Raw genomic sequence first — 21,751 nt, 5'->3', positions numbered from 1 at the left:
GACCTACAGAACTTTCCATTGCTCCTCCCAGATTCATCAAGGGCACTGCTAGCAAAATAAGGTTTGTCTGCAACTGAGTCTTTGAGTTGCCTGTTATTTGTCTGAGGTCAGAATGCCCTCTGACATAAGAGACTTCAAGAGGGGAGAAAAAAAAATCAGTGTTTCAAAATGGGGATTAGAAATGACTTCCCATGGAAGGGACGTAGGAGGAACAGCATTCAAAGCACAGGGCATCATGAAGATGTCAGAGACAAAGTCCAGAAGTGTATCTGAGCGGAAAATTGCCCTCAAGTGGAAAATTTCTCTTCCAAAATCTATTGAAGAATGAATAAGGGGCCCTTTTCAACACAAAGAACAGACTTTCTACAGTTTCTGGTGAGATTAAATAGTATGTGTAGGTCCTACGTTGTAAAGAGAGTGTGGCACATCTTCAACAGATGACGGATAAAACTTTCCTAACCAGGTGTGAGCTGCCTCTCAGCACAGTACTCAGTTTTTAAGACAAGCATCCAATTGAATCACAGCCTTTTAAGATTCACTTCATGGAAGTGGATGGACCAGGGAGAATATCCTGTAGGCTAAGAGATTATGGAGGGTGCAAATCAGGCATTCTGCCTAATATACAAATGTCAAAGGGCCTGGATGGCCCATCTGGGAGAATCATGACAGGCTAATAGCTAAAATGTCAAGGACAAAAAGACAACTCCGGCAGAGAGGGATGGTCAGCTACTAAGACAGTCATCAAGCTGCCACACTGACTGAAGGGCCTGAAAATATGGTCCATTCTCACAGTTCCCTGGGGTCTGGATACACAAGTCCCATTTATAAAGCACTCCAGTATTTGAACATACACATAAAGTACTGATGTATCTGTACACAATCTGTGCATGGCCTCATTTAAAATCATCTCTAGGGACTTATAAAACCTAATATAAATGCTTTGTACATAGTTATTTGGTTGTACTGTTTAGAGAATAAAAGCAATAGGAAAATACATGTTCAGTGTGGATTCAACTTTAAAAAGTCTTTTAAATCTGAATTGGATGAACTGCTAGACAAGACTATGACAATGTAGAGGCTGAGACACACATATACTTGGCCCCAGTGGGCCCCTCTCCCGTCCTCACCCCCATAGGCAGTATAAAGTCATCCATACAGTAGTGTTGAGATACTGAAGACTAACCGGAAAGCTTGACTCTCTATTCTGTAAACTGTGTTACAAGAGCCTGGGCCATCTTTTTTTTTTTTTTCTTCCTGTATATAGTCTTTTTATTTTCTTATTTTGTGTAATAAAAATTCATTTACAAAATGTTTTTTTCTTTTTATAAATGAAAATAAAGTTTCTCATACAATATACTCTGATCATAGTTTCCCTTCATTCAACTACTCCAACATCCTGCCCACTTTCCCACTTACATGTTCTAGCTCAAGAATATAGAAATATTATCCTTTTTCTGAAATGGATTTCCAGAAGAAGGATGAAAAATGCAATGGATTGAATCAGTCAGTTCACCTATATCTGCAGTGACTGGTGCTATGTTGCCACCTCATATGAGTTCTGGGAAACAATCTTGGGTATTTTGAGAGAGAGAAAAGGGTAATAACCATTGAGACATGTCTTCTACCCACAGTATTGTGAATGTAGAAAATATTTCATTCATATAATTTGCCATGCTTATACATTGTTTTAAAATAACGGAATATTCTTATGCCTTTGAAAATTTATTGCAGAGTCTATGCCTTTCCATATAAACTTTAGAGTAAATATATCTGCTCATAAAAACCTTGCATAGATTTTGATAGAAATTTTTAAAAAATTAAAGGTACAATTATAGGGATAAGATGTCCTTTGTAAAAGGCAGAATCTTAAAATATATAAAAACTGCATTTATCTTTATTCATTGCAGTATTTGGTAGTTTATCACCATTATGTAACTTTTATGCTGCAAATATTTATTGTATATTGCTAGGTTTATACATACCCTAGCTCTACATTTTCTTTGTAATTTTTTTAACTTTCTATTTTTTTCCTCCATCTTTATTAAATTGGGTATTATTTCTTATTTACGTTTCAATTGTTATTCCCTTTCCTGGTTTCCGGGCCAAAATCCCTTAGCCCCTCCCCCTCCCCTTCTATATGGTTGGTCCCCTCTCCATCCTCCCCTAATTACTGCCCTCTCCCCAACAATCCTGTTCACTGGGGGTTCAGTCTTGCAGGACCAAGGGCTTCCCCTTCCTCTGGTGCTGGGCCATCTTTTTATCCCATGTCATCGGAGCTTTTGAGAGGGCAAAGGATACTGTTCATGGTGGTAGGAGCACAAGGGAATGTAGTTTCTTTCAAGCAGCTGATGTAGCAGAGAATGCTGTAGACCCAGCGTTTTACCACAGAGCGCAACCAGGTGACCTGCTTCTTTGACACTGCCAAGGCAGGAGCTAACAAGACAATTCATTTATTGTGATTTGTAGAGCAGGCACAGGCCCAGTAGCATTCTTCTCCAAAAGGAATGAGCCTCCCTAGTGATACTCTTCCCAGGAGGAGTCAAGTCCTGAGACAGACTTCTCACAAGCAGTACCTAAGGTATTTTTAGATGCTGTTAGGTCTAGACTCTTAAGGGGAAGATAGTCAAGGTGTGGGTGCTCACGGTGTGGGAGCAGATAGAGGTTCAAGTGGACCTAGATTTGATGCAAGGAACAGCAAGCCATTGACATGTTTAACCATTTCCAGTTGTGCTTGAAGCACTGAGCAAAGGTTATAAGACCAGCCTTGAAGCAAAGTGCTAAGAAAGAAGCACTGTCAGCAGCTGAAGTCAGCAAGCAGAAGAGTGTGTCCATAGGGAACAGGTACACGGGGACCAGCTTTCTGCTCACTTTCTCCCAGATGGTTTTCAGGTATCAAGGTTTCTTCTGTTAAAGAAATGCTCTTCCCTTTTGTGATGTGGTCTCTTGTAGTAGCAGCTTCTAAACAACCCCGTGCTCACTTGTAGGGAACCAAGACAGCGCAGGCACATTCCAGAGTTAAGTGGCTCTTGTACAGTTTCAGAAAAGTAGGACAAGTAGAAACCCCAAAGCCTAAAGAAGGACACATTTGGTACTCTGTGTAGAAAGCTGTGATGGACTAAACAGCCAAGGTGAGCTGGGACAATCACTCTCGTCAGGGCACATTAGAGGACCACACTAAGTGTCCCTGTTGTGCCTTCCATCTGATTGATCTTTGAGTGGAAGAAGAGAAGGAATCAAGTTATGGCTAACCTTAATCTCTGTTAATTGGGCAACTGTATAATAAGAAACATATTTCCAAATCTATTTTTGTTGTTATTGATGAATTTTTCTTTTTTCTATTAATTAATTAAATTATTCACTTACATCTCAATCACAGCCTCCTCTCCTCCCACCCCCCCTCACACTGCTCCTACCCCCAACCCTGATAAAATTTTCTTAAGGTACTTTTTGCAATTAGTAATTGAATTATGGCCTAGGCATCTGATTGTATAATACCAATGTTTGAGATGTTTAATGGTTTAATTTTTTTAAATCAGTATCTACAAGTATGTCCTGTGTGGTGAAGAACAATAATGTGTGCACCAGCAGCTTTTGACAGAGCTGCCACGCATGCTGAGCCACTGTCCAGGCCACTGACTGTATTCTGGTGGCCCCAATACTGGAAAAAAAGACCCAAAGTGTGTGCATCCTGACTACAGCCAGTTTTCTGCAGCAGAGCTTTGGGATGAAAGGGAGAACACAGTTCTCCACAAGAACATATAGTAAGAGCATTAACTACGTCGTCTATGCCAGTTGATGCAACCCTCAGTTTACTAAACAGGGAGGTGAAAGCTGGCAAGATGCTATTGCTTTGATAGGGGCTGTAATCTTTTGAAATTATATCTCGACTAATGGCTTGAAAAATATATCAGGATAAATTATGTTCTTTAAATTTCTAATCACAGAGTAGACAATGAATTCAGGTTCAAATCTTTATCTTAGTTGTTGCAGTACTCACAAAACAAAGAAGGGTATCAACTGTTTCTATCTTTAAAATTATCTTTTTATCATTTGTGCCTTCTGTGAGCAATTTTTTCATATGTCTGCATATCTTATTTTTATAATTACAATGTCCCAGGATTAGGGTTTCCATTTCTTCTTTTGCAAAAGATCTCAAGACTCCAATCTGTTAAATGAATTTGGAGATCAAATTTAAAGGAGTTTCTTGTGTAGTCAGTTCCTATTCAAGGTGTTCAGAAAATAAACTCATGAAATGGATTCCTAGTGATTTTCTAAATATTTACAAATAAGCAACCATTTCCTGTAGAAAGATGAGACAGACATTCATTTATTATAATATGTGTGAAGTCAGACAGCAGAGCAAAGCCTTTGCTTCTAACGGTTGGGCACAAGGGTCATCTGAGGCTGGCAGAACTGTCAGCTTCTTCCAACACAATCGGTGTGGCCGGGGTCCCCGCTAGTGAGTAGTGTGTCTTAGGATCTGAGACATAGTGCTATTCATTGTTAAGATGACATTAGCCAAATTCCTAGCAGAGGAGGCTGGACCATGAGAGAGGTTTACATTAGTATGTTTCAGGTCTCAGTTTAGTGACACTGCAAGGACTTTTTGTCTTGGACTAAGTGCAAAGTCTTCATAAACTAAAAAGGACGAAGCTAATGGTTAAATTTCCCATTTGTATTTTATTTTCCAGAATACCACTTTCATAGTTATTTTTAAAAGATTTAAAGATCACTTTACTTTGTGCAGAAAATAATAACTGCATCTTATATTTAAGAAGCATACTTTGCATTTTCTAGATGTAAATGCTGCATTAGATAACCTTATTAGAGCAGATAGTAGCTATGTGGCTTATATTTTCTGTAATTTTACTGAACTTCTGGTCTGTTTATAGTATCATTTCCTGAGAAAGGTATATAAAATTAACCCATAACAATAAAAATCAACTCATCTTTGTATTTCTGTTAAGTTTTGTTTTATATATTTTGAAACAAATTATTGGTGAATGTGTTTAGCATTATTATATTTTCTTGAATTGGTCATTTGTGATCATGATTTAGTGAGTCTTCATATGCAGGAATGCTTACTGCATTAAAACCCATTTGATGTAGCCAAGGTCGAGCTACCAGGCTGGTACACTGTAAGAATGGCATTCATCATTATCCCCAAAGAATAAGCAAAGTAAATGTGTGTGTATCACATGTACTTTTATCTTAAATATATTTCCAAAAGCATCTATATTTTTTCTTGTATATGTATGATTTGTAAAAGCTTTTATGGTAACTATTTTTTAAAATAAGATCCTTTAGAAAAGACTCTCTGGGCGGCTGGAGAGATGGCTCAGTGGTTAAGAGCACTGACTGCTCTTCCAGAGGTCCTGAGTTCAATTCCCAGCAACCACATGGTGGCTCACAACCATCTGTAATGGGGATCTGATGCCCTCTTCTGGTGTGTCTGACAGCTACAGGGTACTCGCATACATGAAATAAATAAATAAATCTTTTAAAAAAAGACTCTCTGTTTTCAAGATCATGTGCACATGTGCATGTCTGTCTGTGGCATGTATAAATGGTGTGCACAGAGCCTGTGCCAAGCAGCCCTTCTGGAGCTGAAGTTAAGCCTGGGTAAGCCCCCTGGCAAAGCTGCTGGGAACTGAGCCTGGGTCCTTGGAAGGCCAGCATACTCTTTACTCTGAGCCAACTCTACAGCCCCCAGAACGTCTTTTTTTTTTCTTTTTAAATTTTAAGTCTCAAATTTATATCTTAAAAGCTATAGGAAAGTACAAGTAGAGAAATCTTTGACACACCTGTACACTAAAGAAATTTTGTTTTGCTTGATGTTGGTAACTTTAGCTCACTTCATATTGTGAAAGTAGTCAAACAAAAGGAAAGTCTTGTATTAACAAGATTTTATAAACAATTATGCTATCAAATGAGAAGGCTTTTAAATTTGCCCAAAGATCGCCTCAGCACCTGGATCTCCTTCCAGGTCCTCCTCTAATTGGCCAACAGCATTAGGGATAATAAACAAAACAACATAAAACAACTCACTTTAAAATGTAAAGAAATGTTGCTGCAGGGGAGTGACACTCAAACCCTTGACTGCCCACAATTTCCTCATAAATCCAACATAGTTTAAAAAGAAGGAAGGATGGACAAAGACACACAATTCAAACGCAAACAGGTAGTGGAGTATCTCTAACAACTGTAAAGCAGACAGGGGAGATGAAGAGCCACTGCAGGAGGAGAGGTGACTACTGCTTTCTGCTCGCACTCCTGCCTTTGCACTGAGGCCTCTAGAGCAGGGGCAGGTGAACCTTTGTTTCTCTCTGGCACTCACCCATCACAGTGCAGACAAGCTAACACAGGCATGGATGACACAAAGCAGTGAGGACACAAGAGCACTCGGAAACACAGTCTTTACTGTCAACACTTCTCAACAGTGAAGAGAACATGTGTTCCTCAGGTATACATGGGATATTTACCAAGGGGGAAAAATACCATGATATATAACCAAGCTTCAAGACATTCATGAGGAGTAAGGTAAGTTCTGTGCCTATAATAGACTTAAGTTAGCCCTTCCTTAGTTGGAAATGGCAAAGATACAGGCAGAAACAGATGCACAAAATGAAAGACATGCTGTGGGTCTCTGGGAAGGCTATAGGCATGAAGAGAGAAAAGCATTTAGGGCATCCAGTGACTCACGTAAGAAAACTCTGGAGATGAGGTGTACAAAATCTACCATGCTAGAAAAAGAGACAGAACAATCATAAGAAAGACTTCAGTGTGCCTGTCAATATCACTAAGACATTACACAGGACTTAAAAAATGGGGATGAGACAATTCCAAAGAAACATTTAGTTTAGGGTAGAAAGTAAAGGAGTCTTATAGATCAGGATATAAGCCTACAAGTAACCACAAACTTATGGATAAAGACAGAAGAATGAAGAAGGCAAGTTAAAAAAACAACAAGACAAACAAAAACAACAGCAAAAAGAAGGGCAATACTTTAAGACTGCCTAGTGAGGTCTAGCAACCCTGAACAGCTTTACAGTTCATATTTCTAAAGTTCATGATACTTGAGATGTACATTTGTCCAAAGAACACTCTGCCCTGGGAAACAAGAAAAAAGGGGCATTAAATCAGAAGTAATCGTATTTATTGTTGTTAGAAACATGAAGGAAACAGGCTATTGTGATCAAGTAAAAATAATTCATTCTGCCTGGAGGAAAGATACCTGCAGAATTTTATCTTGCTTGTGTGTGTGGGCATGTGAGTATGTATACATGCATGTGTGAGTGTATATGCACTCGTGTGTGTGTGTGTGTGTGTGTGTGTGTGTGTGTGCGCGTGTGTGTGTGTTAGAAAGGGGTAAGTAGAGGACTAGCCTTACAGGGCTTTGGTAGGACTTGGTCTGTAGACACAAGCAGATTTTCTAAGAAAAGTGACATGCTCTGGTCCTTTTAAGTACAGCACAGGAAAGATAATGGGCAGAAATGAGGGAGGAATGGTTACTGAAGGGACCCCAGCAACAGTCCTGAGAAGAAAAGGTAGCCAATGTAATTCCTGGATTTGTTTGTTTGTTTGTTTGTTCGTTCATTCATTCATTCACTTTAGCCCTTCCTCTCTTCCCAGTACCTCTAATACAAGTCCTCCCCTATCCCACCTTCCCCTTCTCTTTTGAGGATAAGCTCCCCCATTGATGTCATACCCCCAACAACCCCTACCTCCCACAGTTCTTCACAGATCTTGAAAGAACAATTCTCAAAAAGAACTATACAAAGAACCAACAAAAGTAGGAACTGATTCTTTGAGAAAATCAACAAGATGGATAAACCCTTAGCCAGACTAACCAGAGCGCACAGAGACAGTATCCAAATTAACAAAATCAGAAACGAAAATGGAGACATAACAACAGAAACAACTGAAAAAATTTAAAAAATTAACAGATCTTACTACAAAAGCCTATACTTAACAAAACTTGAAAAACTAGATAAAATGGATGATTTTCTAGACAGATACCAAGTACCACAGTTAAATCAGGATCAGATAAACCATCTAAACAGTCCCATAATCCCTAAGGAAATAGAAGCAGTCATTAAAAGCCTCCCAACCAAAAAATCCCAAGGACCAGATGGGTTTAGTGCAGAATTCTATCAGACCTTCAAAGAAGACCAAATACCAATACTTCTCAAAGTATATCATAAAATAGAAACAGAAGGAACACTACCTAAAACATTTTATGAAACCACAGTTAAACTAATACCTAAGTCATACACAGACCCAACAAAGAGAACTTCAGATCAATTTCCCTCATGAATATCAATGCAAAAATACTCAATAAAATTCTTGCAAACTGAATCCAAGAACACATCAGAATGATCATTCACCATGATCAAAGCAGGCTTTATCCCAGGAATGCAGGGATGGTTCAATATATGGAAATCCATCAATGTAATCCACTATATAAATAAACTCAAAGAAAAAATACCCACATGATCATATCATTAGATACTGAAAAAGCTTTTGACAAAATACAACACTCTTTCTTGCTAAAAGTCTTGGAGAGAATAGGATTTCAAGGTCTATACCTAAACATAGTAAAAGCAATATACAGCAAACCAGTAGCCAACATCAAACTAAATGGAGAGAAACTTGAAGCAAGCCCAAAAAAACAGGGTCAATACAAGGATGCCCACTCCTCTCTCCCTATCTATTCAGTATAGTACTTGAAGTTCTAGCCAGAGTAATTAGACAACAAAAGATCAAAAGGATATAAATTGGGGTGGAAAAAGTCAAGATATTACTATTTGCAGATGATATGATAGTATACATAAGCAACTCCAGAAATTCTACCAGAGAGCCCATACAGGTGATAAAAAACTTCAGCAAAGTGGCTGGATATAAAACTAACTCAAATAAATTAGTAGCCTTCCTCTATTCAAAGGATAAACAGGCTGAGAAACAAATTAGAGAAACGACACCCCTCACAATAGTCACAAATAACATAAAATACCCCAGTGTGACTCTAACCAAGAAGTGAAAGATCTGTATGACAAGAACTTCAAGTCTCTGAAGAAAGAAATTGAAGAAGACTTCAGAAGATAGAATGATCTCCCATTCTCGGCAGGATTAACATAGTGAAAATGGCCATCTTACCTAAAAATCTACAGACTCAATGCAATCCCCATTAAAATTCCAACTCAATTCTTCACAGATAGAAAGAACAATTCTCAAATTTATCTGGAATAACAAAAACCCAGGATATCAAAAAACATTCTCAACATTAAAAGAACTTCTGGGGGAATCACCATCCCTGACCTCAAGTTATACTACAGAGGAATAGTGATATAAAACCATAAAATATTGGAACAGAGACAGACAGGTAGATCCCTGGAATAGAATTTAAGACCCAGAAATGAACACATACACCCATGGTCACTTGATCTTTGACAAAGGAGCCAAAACCATCCAGTGGAAAAAAGATAGCATTTTCAACTAATGGTGCAGGTTCAACTGGCGGTCAGCATGTAGAACAATGCAAATTGACCCATTCTTAGCTCCTTGTACAAAGTTCAAGTCCAAGTAGATCAAGGACTTCCACATAAAACCAGATACAATGAATCTAGTAGAAGAGAAAGTGGGAAAGGACCTTGAACACATTAGTACAGGGGAAATTTTCCTGAACACCAATGGCTTATGCTCTAAGATCAAGAATTGACAAATGGAATCTCACAAAATTGAAAAGCTTCTGTAAGGCAAAGGACACTGTCAAAAGGGACAAAATGGCAATCCACAGATTGGGAAACCCTACATCTGACAGAGGGCTAATTCTCAAAATATACAAAGAACCCAAGTAGTTTCTTCAAGAAGTTAGAAGTTTCCAGAGAATCAAATAACCCTATTAAAAAAGGGGCAACAGAGTTAAACAAAGAATTCTTAACTGAGGAATATTGAATGGCTGAGAAGCACCTAAAGAAATGTTCAACATCCTTAGACATCAGGGAAATTCAAATCAAAATAACCCTGAGATTCCACTTCACATCAGTCAGAATGGCTAAGATAAGAAACTCAGGTGACAACAGATACTGGCAAGGATGTGTTGAAAGAGGAACACTCCTCCATTGTTGGTGGGATTGCAAGCTGGTACAACCACTCTGGAAATCAGCCTGGAGGTTCCTTAGAAAATTGGACATTGCACTACCTGAGGACCCAGCTATACCACTCCTGAGCATATAACCAAAAGATGCTCCAACATACAACAAGAAACATGCTCTACTATGGTCATAGCAGCCTTATTTATAATAGCCAGAAGCTGGAAGGAACCCTGATGTCCTTTAACAGAGGAATGGATATAGAAAATGTGGTAATTTACACAATGGAGGCAAATGGATAGAACTTGAAAATATCATCTTGAGTGAGGTAACCCAGTCACAAAAGAAGACACATGGTATGTAATCATAGATAAGTGGATATTAGCCAAAAAGAGGCACAATACAACTCACAGACCATATGAAACTCAAGAAGAAAGAAGATCATAACAAAGTGAAGATGCTACGGTAGTACTCAGTAGGGGAAAGAGAATAATCTCTGGGAAGTTGAGGGAGAGAGACATCTGGAGGGAAAGAGGAAGGGGAGGAAGAAAGGGAGCCAGTTCCAATATGGGAGGAAATTGGGGAGAAGTTAGAGGGTCAGGAATTTGAAAGTAGATGTGTAGCATTGGGGAGGGACACAGGGGGTAGTCACTAGAAAGTCCCAGATGCCAGAGACCAAAGAGGTTCCCAGGACCCAACAGGGAGGACTTCAGTCAAAATACCCAACAAAGGGGAGATAGAACCTGTAGAGACCATGTCCAGTGGATAGGTATGGCCCCCAGTTAAGGGATGGGTCCACCCACCCAACTCAAAGATATTAATCTAAAATTCCTCCTGTCAAAAGGAAATGCAGGGACAAAGAGTAGAGCAGAAACTGAAGGAAAGGCCATCCAGAGACTGCCCCACCTAGGGATCCATCCCATCTGCTGACACCAAATCCAAACACCATTGCTGATGCCAAGAAGTGCTTACTGACAGGAGCCCCATATAGCTAGCCCCTAAGAGGCTCTGCCAGAGCTGGACCAATACAGACACAGATGTACACAAACAAACGTTGGACTGAGCGTGTGGACCCCAATGGAGAAGTTAGGGCCAGGACTGTAGGAGCTGAAGGGGTTTGCAACCCCATAGGAAGAATAATAATATCAACCAATCAGAACCCCACAAAGCTCCCAGGGACTAAACCACCAACCTAAGAGTACATAGTGGGTACCCATGGCCCCAGCTGGATATGTAGCACAGGACTGCCTTATCTGGCATCACTGGGAGGGGAGCCCCTTGGTCCTCTGGAGGCTTGAGGAGCACCCTCAAAGAAGCAGGGAGGAGGGAGGAGGGGATAGGGGGCTTGTGGAGGGGAAACAGGGAAGGGGGATAACATTTGAAATGTAAATAAATAAAATAAACAATAAAAAATAGAAAAAATAAAGCCAGATACACTAAATCTAATAGAAGAGAAAATAGGGAATAGCTTTTAACTCATTGGTACAGGAGACAATTTCCTGAACAGAACTCTAATGGCTCAAGCACTAAGGACAAGAGTTAATAAATGGGACCTCATGAAACCTCAAAGCTTCTGTAAGTCAAAGGACACCATCATTAGGATAAAATGACAGCCTACAGATTTGGAAAAGATCTTTCCTAAGCCTATATCTGACAAGGCTAATATTCAAAATATATAAAGAACTCAAGACAGACACCAACAATCAAGATAACCCAATTAAAAATGAGGTACATAGCAAAACAGAGAATTCTCAACAGAGGAATCTCAAATAACCAAGAAGCACCTAAAGAAATGTTCAAAATCTTTAGTTATCAGGAAAATAGAAATCAAAACAACTCTGAGATTCTACCTTATACCCATCAGAATGGCTAAGATAAAAAACCTCACAGGACAGCACATACTAGTGAGGTTGTAGACCTGGTGGGAGTTGCAAACTTGTACAACCACTCTGGAAATCAACTTATCAGTTTCTCAGAAGATTGGGAATAGTTCTATCTTAAGACCCAAGTAGACAACCTCCAGATACCATGAAGGATTATTTAGTCTCTGGACAAGCCTTTGAAGGAACAGTATTGATGAAGTTAATTAAGCTGGGAAGACACACACTTAAGTGGACAGTATCATTCTTTGGGTTTGCATCCTCAACTGTATAAAAAAGGAGGTTAGCTAAGCACAAACACTCATTGCCTTTTGTTTCCTGACTGTAGTTGTGATGTGACCACCTGCCTTCAGCTCCTGCTGCCCCGATAGCCTCCATGATGCACTTTGCCCTTGAGCTATAAACTGAAATAAACCCTTTCTCCTCTGAGTTGCTTTTGTCAGGGAATTTTATCACAGTAATAGGAAAATAAATTAAGACAGCTGGGCAGTCAGAAAGCTTCCGTAGGAGAGAGATACCTTGAAAGAAGAGCAACACTGTAGTCTTTGGAGGTATGCAGGCTTGATCAAAGACATCCATTTCCTCATCTTTTACCAAGGTGGGAGGAAGGCCCTTCTTGCAATGAGTCAAATGGGTTGGGGGCAGGTAGGTAGCTGAGCACTTGGGTTTAGAGATAAAAGGAACCAGGAGAAGACAAAAAGGATGTGACTATAGGTACCCAGGTGGATATTCTGTTTAGATCCCTGCTTAGTCATGGATAAAATCTAAATTCTAATTTTCATAAAGCACCAAAAATAAGTAGATTTAGATTTCTTCACTTATTTTTCTTATTCATTCATTCATTCATTCACTCTTCATTCATTCATCTTTTCTCTGTCATTTTTCACAAACTGTGAAAACATTTTCACAAAACTGCAACTATCAGCCATGTGATTCCAGAACTCTTTCATCACTCCAAAAAGAAGCCGAAGTTCATTAGTGGCTGTTCCCCTCTCCTGCTCATTCACTTCTAAGGCCTGCCATGTTCAATGACAGAGCAAACATTAGAGAATTCAAATTATAAAACAAGATGCTGTAGAATTGTGGGGTTCCAGAAACAACTGAAGCTAAAGGCCCCGCTTGACAGTTTGCTAAAGGACTCATCTACCTGACAGTTTGGTCTTTGACACTTATGAAAAAGCAGTGACTGAGCAGAATGGGTCATATTATCCAGATCCCAATTCTTCCAGTAAAAATGGACTTTTCTAGGAGAACTTGCAAGCCACAGGGAGCCATCCAGCCCAGACCTCACAGAGGCAGGAAGACTTTATGACATGGCGAATGGACTCACAGTTCCTTAGCTGAGATCTTGTGATTCAGAAGATAAGTGATCGCTCTTGTTTAGAAAGATTTTCACGTGAGACACTGTACTTGTGCTGCAGGACACTGGGGAGCATTTTCAGGACTAACAAATGGAAAACCTCAGAGAGATAACAGTATTTCTGATTGTTTTAGGGGAGGATTTCCTAAGAGTCACACAGTTTTATGACAGAACAGGTTGCCTTTAAAGTAACAAGTTCAAATGCAATCTGGATATTCAATAAAGTGAATGCCACAAGAGTTATTAAGAAACCAGAGGGTGAGCTTACAACTGTGGTATTCCCAGACTAATGTGAGGTCATCCATGAGGTGTGTTGCAAGCAATCTGTTACAATCATAAAATACTGAACTGGGATTTACTGTCTTTAGATTCTGGGATATCATTACAATACCACTTTTTAATTAAATATTTTCTTAAGCAAAGTGAAAGAATCCACATTGCTGGAGAGTGCTCCTTCCCCTTCGGTATGTTTGGGGCTAAAGGGAAGAATCCCAGAACAGAGGCATGGTAGAAGCTCTGCTTTGGAAGGGAGGTGGGGATACACTTTCTCCTCCTTTCAGTTAATTTTAACACTCTACGCAATTGGTTGTTTGTATCTTGCACCTGATAGGAAAGACCTGAGTATACCCTGCAACTATACGAAAGGAAGTGTGAGCACTGGAAGGCTCTGTCTGTCCATAGAGGTGATTTTTCACATAATAGCCATTCAGATGATTTCTGTGAGACCAAAGAAAAGCATGCCTTTTATACAGTATTTTATTTAAACAAACACAGATTATATAAATATGTCCAGAAAACATTATTTGCTTTTTAAAACAGTAAATATTTTCTTCTAAGTAGGAACTGACACGAACTGGTAACTAATGGAACCTGAACTTAGCCAACACCATTCCAATCCAAACTGGGCTTGCCCATTTGCTTTTCATCTCCCTGGATAAATGATCCTGGCAGAACCAGCTGTCCCAATGGCCAACTGTGGAAGTGCCACCATAAAAATGCTTGACTGACTACCTCGGCCTTTCCCAAGACTTCCCTGGTTTCTTCCTTTTGCTGCTGCCTCGCCAAATGCACAGATGTCAACTGTCTCTCTGGAATGCAAGCACATAGAAGGCTCTGACCCCCTGGTGCAAAGGTGACTACTGGGCAGCTTGGGATTTCTGGCACCTCATAACTTTTTACTTTCATTATAAAGCTACTATTACCACATTATAAGATTTGGACAGTAGAGCAGAGAGGAAAGTGGCCTGTGATCCCATCCATCCTAGGAAGCTCACTCTCTGTACTGGGTATGCCACTTGTCCTCCCTCGGGGCTCTCTTGCTATAGTTTTAGGACATCATCTACTCTATCTATCTATCTATCTATCTATCTATCTATCTATCTATCTATCTATCTATCCATCTATCTATTCTTTTGTCCTTTAAAAATAGGTTAGCAGTGATTCATATAAATGCATATCATGAGACAGGCAACTCCATGTGGCAACCTGTCCAAAACCAGCATGTCCTCCTGACTTTCCAATTTCTACCTATGGATAGTTACCCCCACCCCCATCCAGGATGAACCACCTCTGTCTTCCTTTTCCCTTCTGCCACCTGTTTCCACACATTCTTTTTCTCCTCAACTCTGTTACCTCACCCCTCATAGACCTTGTTCATAATCTCCAGTCCAGGTCTGCCTGCCTACACTTGTGGAGTTTCTCTGGCATTTTCCTGGCCGACTTCTCCTTTTCCTTTAGTCTTTTGAAAACTTATTTCCCCGCTGTGGCTGAGTTCCTACAGAACAATGTCTATGTGGTTTTCTATGGTCTGACAAGTAAAGAACATTTGCTGCTAATCTGCTTTCCTTGAGGTATTTTTTCCTTATCTTCTCCATGAAACCTTTGTCCACACACTTGCATACTAGACATAACGTGGCTGTGCTGAGTGAGTGAGAAGGTCGTATGCTAGCTCCCTGCTCTCCTGCAAGTCCACGAGTTTGAGGCTAGCAGAGATAGAGAAACAGGTATTAGACTTCTGTCATAAACAACTTAAAACTAGAAAGAATAAACAGAGCAGCTGTTCTCAACCACTAACAGAAAGGAGCTGAAACTCCCAGGGAAGGAAGGCCCAGCATCACCAGGCCTCTGCCTGGGACACTGCTCATTTTGGTGTTTTGGAGAGTAGGATCTGCAGAGAGAACAGGCTTGCTCAGAATGTAAGGCGTTAGGCCAAAGTCTGCTCTTGTAAATAGGCTGCTCTAATTTGAGATTATGGAAACATATACTGAGAGCACTGTGTGGAGGGTTGCCCAACACACATGAGTCTTATTCACAGGATTATTTGGGGGGAGTGGTTGGGGGTGGAGAGAGCATCTACTAAAAGAAGCTAAGCAGTTTTAGGCAGCATGTTCTGTCTCTTAGTTTATGTCTGCTAATCTTCACTATTTATTGCAACAGAGAAGGAAATGCAGAGGCTTGTACCAGAGGAAGATGAGGGCTGAATACTTTGAAGGTGGGCCATTAATGCTCTGTGCCAGACTAAAATAAAAAGATGTGTATACCTCACTGGTAAATCATCAGAGCCATGTTAGTCTAAAGTAATCTTCCAGAATAATTAATGTCACAGTAGTAACCAAGGTACTCCTTAAGAAAAGAGCCACACACACCTAGAAAATGTATCTGTGGGGATGGAGGAAACTGAAAGGATTTTTTTTTCTCCTCACAACATCCACAGGTCCTCTGACAATCAGCTGCTGCTATTCTTTCTACTACAATTGTCCATGACTGTGACCCTGACTTTTCAAAGGCTCTCCCTGACTTTTCAAAGGCCCTTAACAGTCATCCATTCACAACTTTTTTTTTTAAAGATTTATCTTATGTATGTTAGTACACTGTCATTGTCTTCAGACACACCAGAAGAGGGCATCATATCTCATTACAGATGATTGTGAGCCACCATGTGGTTGCTGGGAGTTGAATTCAGGACCTCTGGAAGAGCAGTTAGTGCTCTTAACCACTGAACCATCTCTTTAGCCCTTACAATCTTTTTAATAGACAAAGAGCTAGAGGGAGTAGAGAGACTTCTGCATTCTGCAGGTCAGATCTAGACAACCATGTGTCAGGAAGTAGTACCTGCTGCCTCCCTACTGTACAGCATGTCTTGAGAGAGCCCCCTCCATGATGAGCTTGAAGGAAACATCAGTCTCTCTTGGGTAGAGCCCATAGGGGTCTTCCTACAATTCCTCATACCCAAGCTAACAGGAGGGCCAAGGCCTAAAAGTAGCTCTGTGCTAACATGGCTACCTCCTCTAAGATCCACAGATAGCTAGTGAGAGAACATTTCTCATCTTCTCCCACACCAGAGCCTCCATGGGGACTCAACTTTTAGCTTGTATAGCTAATTTCAGGAACGAAGCAACCTCATCCTTGCCCATTAGGCTGCTAAAACAGCACAAGGAAGCCTGACACAGGTATATAGCATGTGCATGTGTAGGTTGCCTACTGCAGCAGAGGAATTTCTAGCCTACCTACCATCAGTGAGCTGCCTGCAGGAGAGGGCGTCATCAAGGTCTCGAGCAGTTGATGGGTCAATAGTGAAGATACAGTCTTTTCTAGGAAAGATGGAAAACAGAATTAGCACAAATAATCCACTGTCACAGAATGTTAAAGAACAGTTTGCACATGAGGAGAGAGATGTGTGAGGCTGGGAGAGACAGAGATGTGATCACTATTCTCTTCCTCTCCGTGACTTGACCCCAACTTCTTCTTGCCTCCAGAGAAAACAGATGTCCGCAGACAGCAGGGAGATTTGATCTTTGGCCTCCCTGTCCACGGGATATACAGGAGCAGGTCCTCCAAGGATCAGCTATAGATACATTCCTGAACCCTTTCTCATCCAGTAAACAGAGTATGCCAAAGAATGTTACATGGCATCTGAGAAAGGGACAGGACCCAGGAATAGGTTATTAAAAAATGGGGCCATATAGTTAACCTAGCTAAGCATAATATAATTCTATCCAAAAACAGACCAGATCACAGTTTGTGTCCCTGGGATAGCTAACCACCTCACTCAGAACCCACACAAAAGGTTGAATGTGGTGCACACATCTATAACTCCAGCACTCCTATGGCAACATGGGAAGTGGAGATAAAAGAACTGCCCAGAAGCTCATGGGTCATACTTACTCATACTGGCCTAGGGTGTACAGTATGACAGAAACAAAACAAGAGGCTCTACTTCAAGGAAGGGAGGATCCACTCATGAAAATTGTCCTATGACTTCTACATGTACACTACAGCAAGCTGAAGATACTACATACTTCAGATACAGGACTAAGAGAACCTGAGTTGGATCTGACTGGAAAACCTCCTCAGGGGACTAGCTCTCATTGTACCAGAAGGCATTATGCAAGTTTCCAAAGGAGAGAAGCAACCAACAGTCCTACTCAGTTATGATGCTGATAAACAACAATGAACATCATGGCGGGATAACCCAAGGGTGCAGTGGTGACAAGCATAGCTTGATGGTAAGTAATCAAGAGCTCTTTAACTGAGCATAAGGCCCACTCACAAGAGAGAAATCATGCCTGGTGTTAGAAACCTAACTACCTAGGGATAGTGAAGTCAGGATCTCCTAAACTAGCATTATCCCTACCTACATTTGAAAAATGCATCCATTTACCCATGGGTAAGTGTATTTCTTATCCTTCCTCAAGGAAACTGCTCTTTGTTGGATGGATATCATTATAGAAACCACAATCAGTTAAAATGCAGAATTGTAGAGTACAGTTCCAACAGCTACATCTGTAACACAACTCCTGCACCTAAGGCTCAGGGAAGGTGTGGGAAGAGTTTAATACCCAGAGGAATTAGCAGTTTGGTGTGAGACAGGGTCATCTAGAAATGTCAAAGAAGGAACTCACCAGCATGCTTCTCCAGCATGCTTCTTAAACATGACCTAAATGAGAATAACAGCAAAAGCCACTCTAATGTGGATGGTGAAAGCCCCCAGGGCCTTAACCGAAACAAAGAGCTATTAGCAACTAAGTAAGTCTGAGAGAGGAGAAACAATCCTCTCCAGGAAGAGCACAACAATTGGTTATCCAGTATGTTTAAGGTCAGCCTTAAAAACATATACATACATATAAGTGAGATTATATGGATAGTAGGTTGTATTTATGTATTTAGAAATACACACGCCCCAACCACCATCACCGCCAAGAACAACAACAATGACAATTCAAGAAAAAGAGGCCATGAAGTGTGTGTGTGTGTGTGTGTGTGTGTGTGTGTGTGTGTGTGTGTGTGTGCGCGCGCGCGCGCGCGCGCCAAGTGCCAGATGCCATGTGAGGGTGGGGTATATGGGAGGGGATGGAGGGAGGAAATGAAAGGGAGAAAATAATGTAATTATAATTTCCAAAGTCCTCATACACATGGAAACTGAACAATGATCTACTCAATGAAAACTTCATCAAGGAAGAAATAAAGAAATAACATACATTTTAAGACATAACAGACATTTTAGTATTTAATGGAAATGAGGGCACAACATACTCAAACTTATGGGATACAGTAAAAGCAGTGCTAATAGGAAAATTCATAGCTCTGAGTGCCTTAAAAAGAAATTGGAGAGAGCATACACTAACAGCTTGACAGCACACCTGAAAGCTCTAGAACAAAATGAAGCAAATTCACCGAAGAGGAGTAGACAGCAGGAAATAATCAAACTTGGGGCTGAAATCAACCAAGTAGAAACAACAACAACAAAAAACAAAACAAAACAAAAAACAAAAAAAAACTATACAAAGAATCAACAAAACCAGGAGCTGATTCTTTGAGAAAATCAACAAGTTAGATAAACCCTTAGTCAGACTAACAGAGGGCAGAGATAGTATCCAAATTAACAAAATCAGAAATGAAGAGGGAGATATAACAACAGAAACTGAGGAGATTCAAAAAATTTTCAGATCCTACTAAAAACACCTATACTCAACAAAACTGGAAAATCTGGATGAAATGAACAATTTTCTAGACAGATACCAGGTACCAAACTTAAATCAGGATCAGATAAATCATCAAAACTGTCCCATAACCCCTAAAGAAGTAGAGCGTTTATTAAAAGTCTTCCCAAAAATTAGCCCAGGACTAGATGGGTTTAGTGCAGAATTCTATCAGATCTTCAAAGAAGACAGAATACCAATACTCGTCAAACGATTCCACAAAAATAGAAAGAGAAGGAACACTACCCAATTTGCTCTTTGAAGCCACAATTACACTTATACCTAAACCACACAAAGACCCTACAAAGAGAACCCCTCATGAATATCAATGCAAAAGTACTCAATAAAACTCTTGCCAACCTAATCCAAGAACACATCAAAATGATAAAAAAATAATTTTCAAGAATTAAACATTATAATAAACTAACAGGAAACTGGAACATAGATCAATAGAAGAGCTGTTGGGGAATGTTTGAGTCCTTTGGTTCAACCTATAACCAATATTAAAGGAAAGTTAAACATTAACTTTCTCAAAAATAAAGACTTAGAATGACAGAGCAAATCAGTGGTTGTCAAGGCCTGAGAATGAGGTATGAATGGAGGGGAGGGGTTAGAATATTGCTTGTCTGTGGTGTCTAAGATCTATATGTTATTTATGCATAACAAATACTGATCAATTTTTCTGTTTGTTCATTTAGAAATAATTAAAATTGTGATGTGTTAGACTTTCTTTTTCAGTGTTTGAGATTTCCATACTTGCATAAATATGTTTTGATCAAACCTATCCCCCATTCCCTCCCCTCCAATTCTTTTCCTCTTCACCTCAACCACTTTTCTCTTCTAACTTCACAGACTCTTAAAAAAGCAAGCAAATAAACAAAAACCCAAGTCTTTTTAGTGCTTCCTGTGTGTATGTGTCTGTAGGACTACCAAATGGTGAATAAATAGCCTCTTAGTGTCCAAATCCCCAATGAAAAAATGGCTCTTCATTTCCCAGCAGCCATCAATTGGGGCAGCACCTCAGCTAAGGGTGGAACTTTTGAGCCCTTCTTCCATCCATGCTGGGATTTTGGCTGGCTTGATCTTGTGTGGGCACTGTGTTTAAGTATTTTGTTATGCCCAGCAAATACTGTGTGATTTGACATCCACTACAATCTCTCTGCTTCCTCTTCTACAATGGCCCCTGAACTCTGTTGGGGAGAGACTGTAGTAGAGATTGTCCATTTAGAGCTAGGCACTCCCCAGACCCTTATTCTATGCCTATTGACCAATTATGGTTCTCTGTATCAATGTCCATCTACTGCAAAAAGAAGCTTCTCTGACGAGGGTTGAGAAATGTACTAATACATAGGTACAAAGATTAACTTAGGGGCAGTTTATTACTATGTCCATTTAGCAGAATAAGAGTACTAGGTTCTCCCTTAGGGTCTATGATCTAATGAGACACAAGCTTTGGTCCAGTTTATAGCATTTCCATCTTGTGAAAAAAGCTTTATATCCAACCAGAAAGTAATTGGTTCCTTTTATAACACTTTTGCCACTATTTAATAAGTAGTCATATCTTGCCAGGCCAGGCATTACTATAGTTTTCATGATTCACCGCTGGGTAAGACTGCAAATCACTCTCCCAGCACATGCGCAGGACCTTTCAGCACTGTGAAAGGTAGCCAGTGGGATGAAGCCTCCAGGCTGATACTAGCTTGATCTCCCAAGTCCTATGAATTCTGGAGGTGACCAAAAGCAATGAGCCTTTAATGTTTGTGGAGGGGGGGTCTAGGATAACTCCATCTAAACTCCTTTTATATATGCATGTATATATACATATATACATATATATGTATGTATATATTCTACAGTAGTATGCTTCCATGTGGCACTTTCAAAAGTTTGTTATTCTTTCCCATATTACCTGCTCTGCCCTGTCCTTCCCTCTTCTGCCCCAATTAAAAAAGATGTATTTGTTTAATGTTATGATGTGTTAGTGAACTACATGTACATAGTGCCCAAAGAGACCAGAAGAAGGTATTGGATCCCTTGAAGCTGGCATTAAAGACAGTTGGGAGAAACCTGACGTCATGCTGGGAATAAACTGCGGTCCTTAACCACTGAGCCATCTCTCCAGCCTCTTCCCTACCACTACCACTCTCACTTAACCCTGCCCGTTCCACTGTTCCCTTTCCCTACTCTATAGTACTTGTGTTCTTTCCTTTTCTTTAAAATCTTCTCTTCATGACCCCTTTACTAGTTTCTTGACTTTTATGAGTACTCCAATTTAAACACACATATCTAAAGTTCCAAAGCTAGCATCTACATATGAGAAAGAACATATAACATTTGTCTACTGGGCACTGAGTTATCCCAAAATGATTTCCAGATTCATCCATTTACCTGGAGATTTCATAATTTCATTTTTCTTTATAGCTATATTCCATTGTGAGTATG

The 21,751-nt window shown here is 40.0% G+C and overlaps 1 protein-coding gene across 4 annotated transcripts in view; it reads right to left on the bottom strand.

Annotated features, from left to right (window-relative positions):
- Dis3l2 (DIS3 like 3'-5' exoribonuclease 2) overlaps positions 1–21,751 on the bottom strand; it is a 350,417-nt gene that overhangs the window by 103,205 nt on the left and 225,461 nt on the right. For all 4 annotated transcript variants that reach the window (XM_032901537.1, XM_032901540.1, XM_032901539.1 and 1 more), the window contains one exon: positions 16,842–16,921. In XM_032901537.1, the coding sequence (XP_032757428.1) occupies positions 16,842–16,921 (80 nt within the window). The remainder of the gene's footprint in view (positions 1–16,841; positions 16,922–21,751) is intronic.

The sequence above is a fragment of the Rattus rattus genome, chromosome 4 (genome assembly GCF_011064425.1).
Source record: "Rattus rattus isolate New Zealand chromosome 4, Rrattus_CSIRO_v1, whole genome shotgun sequence".
NCBI classification, from domain to species: domain Eukaryota; kingdom Metazoa; phylum Chordata; class Mammalia; order Rodentia; family Muridae; genus Rattus; species Rattus rattus.
The sequence above is the reverse complement of the archived record's forward strand: the minus strand, read 5'-3'. Positions and strand labels throughout refer to the sequence as shown.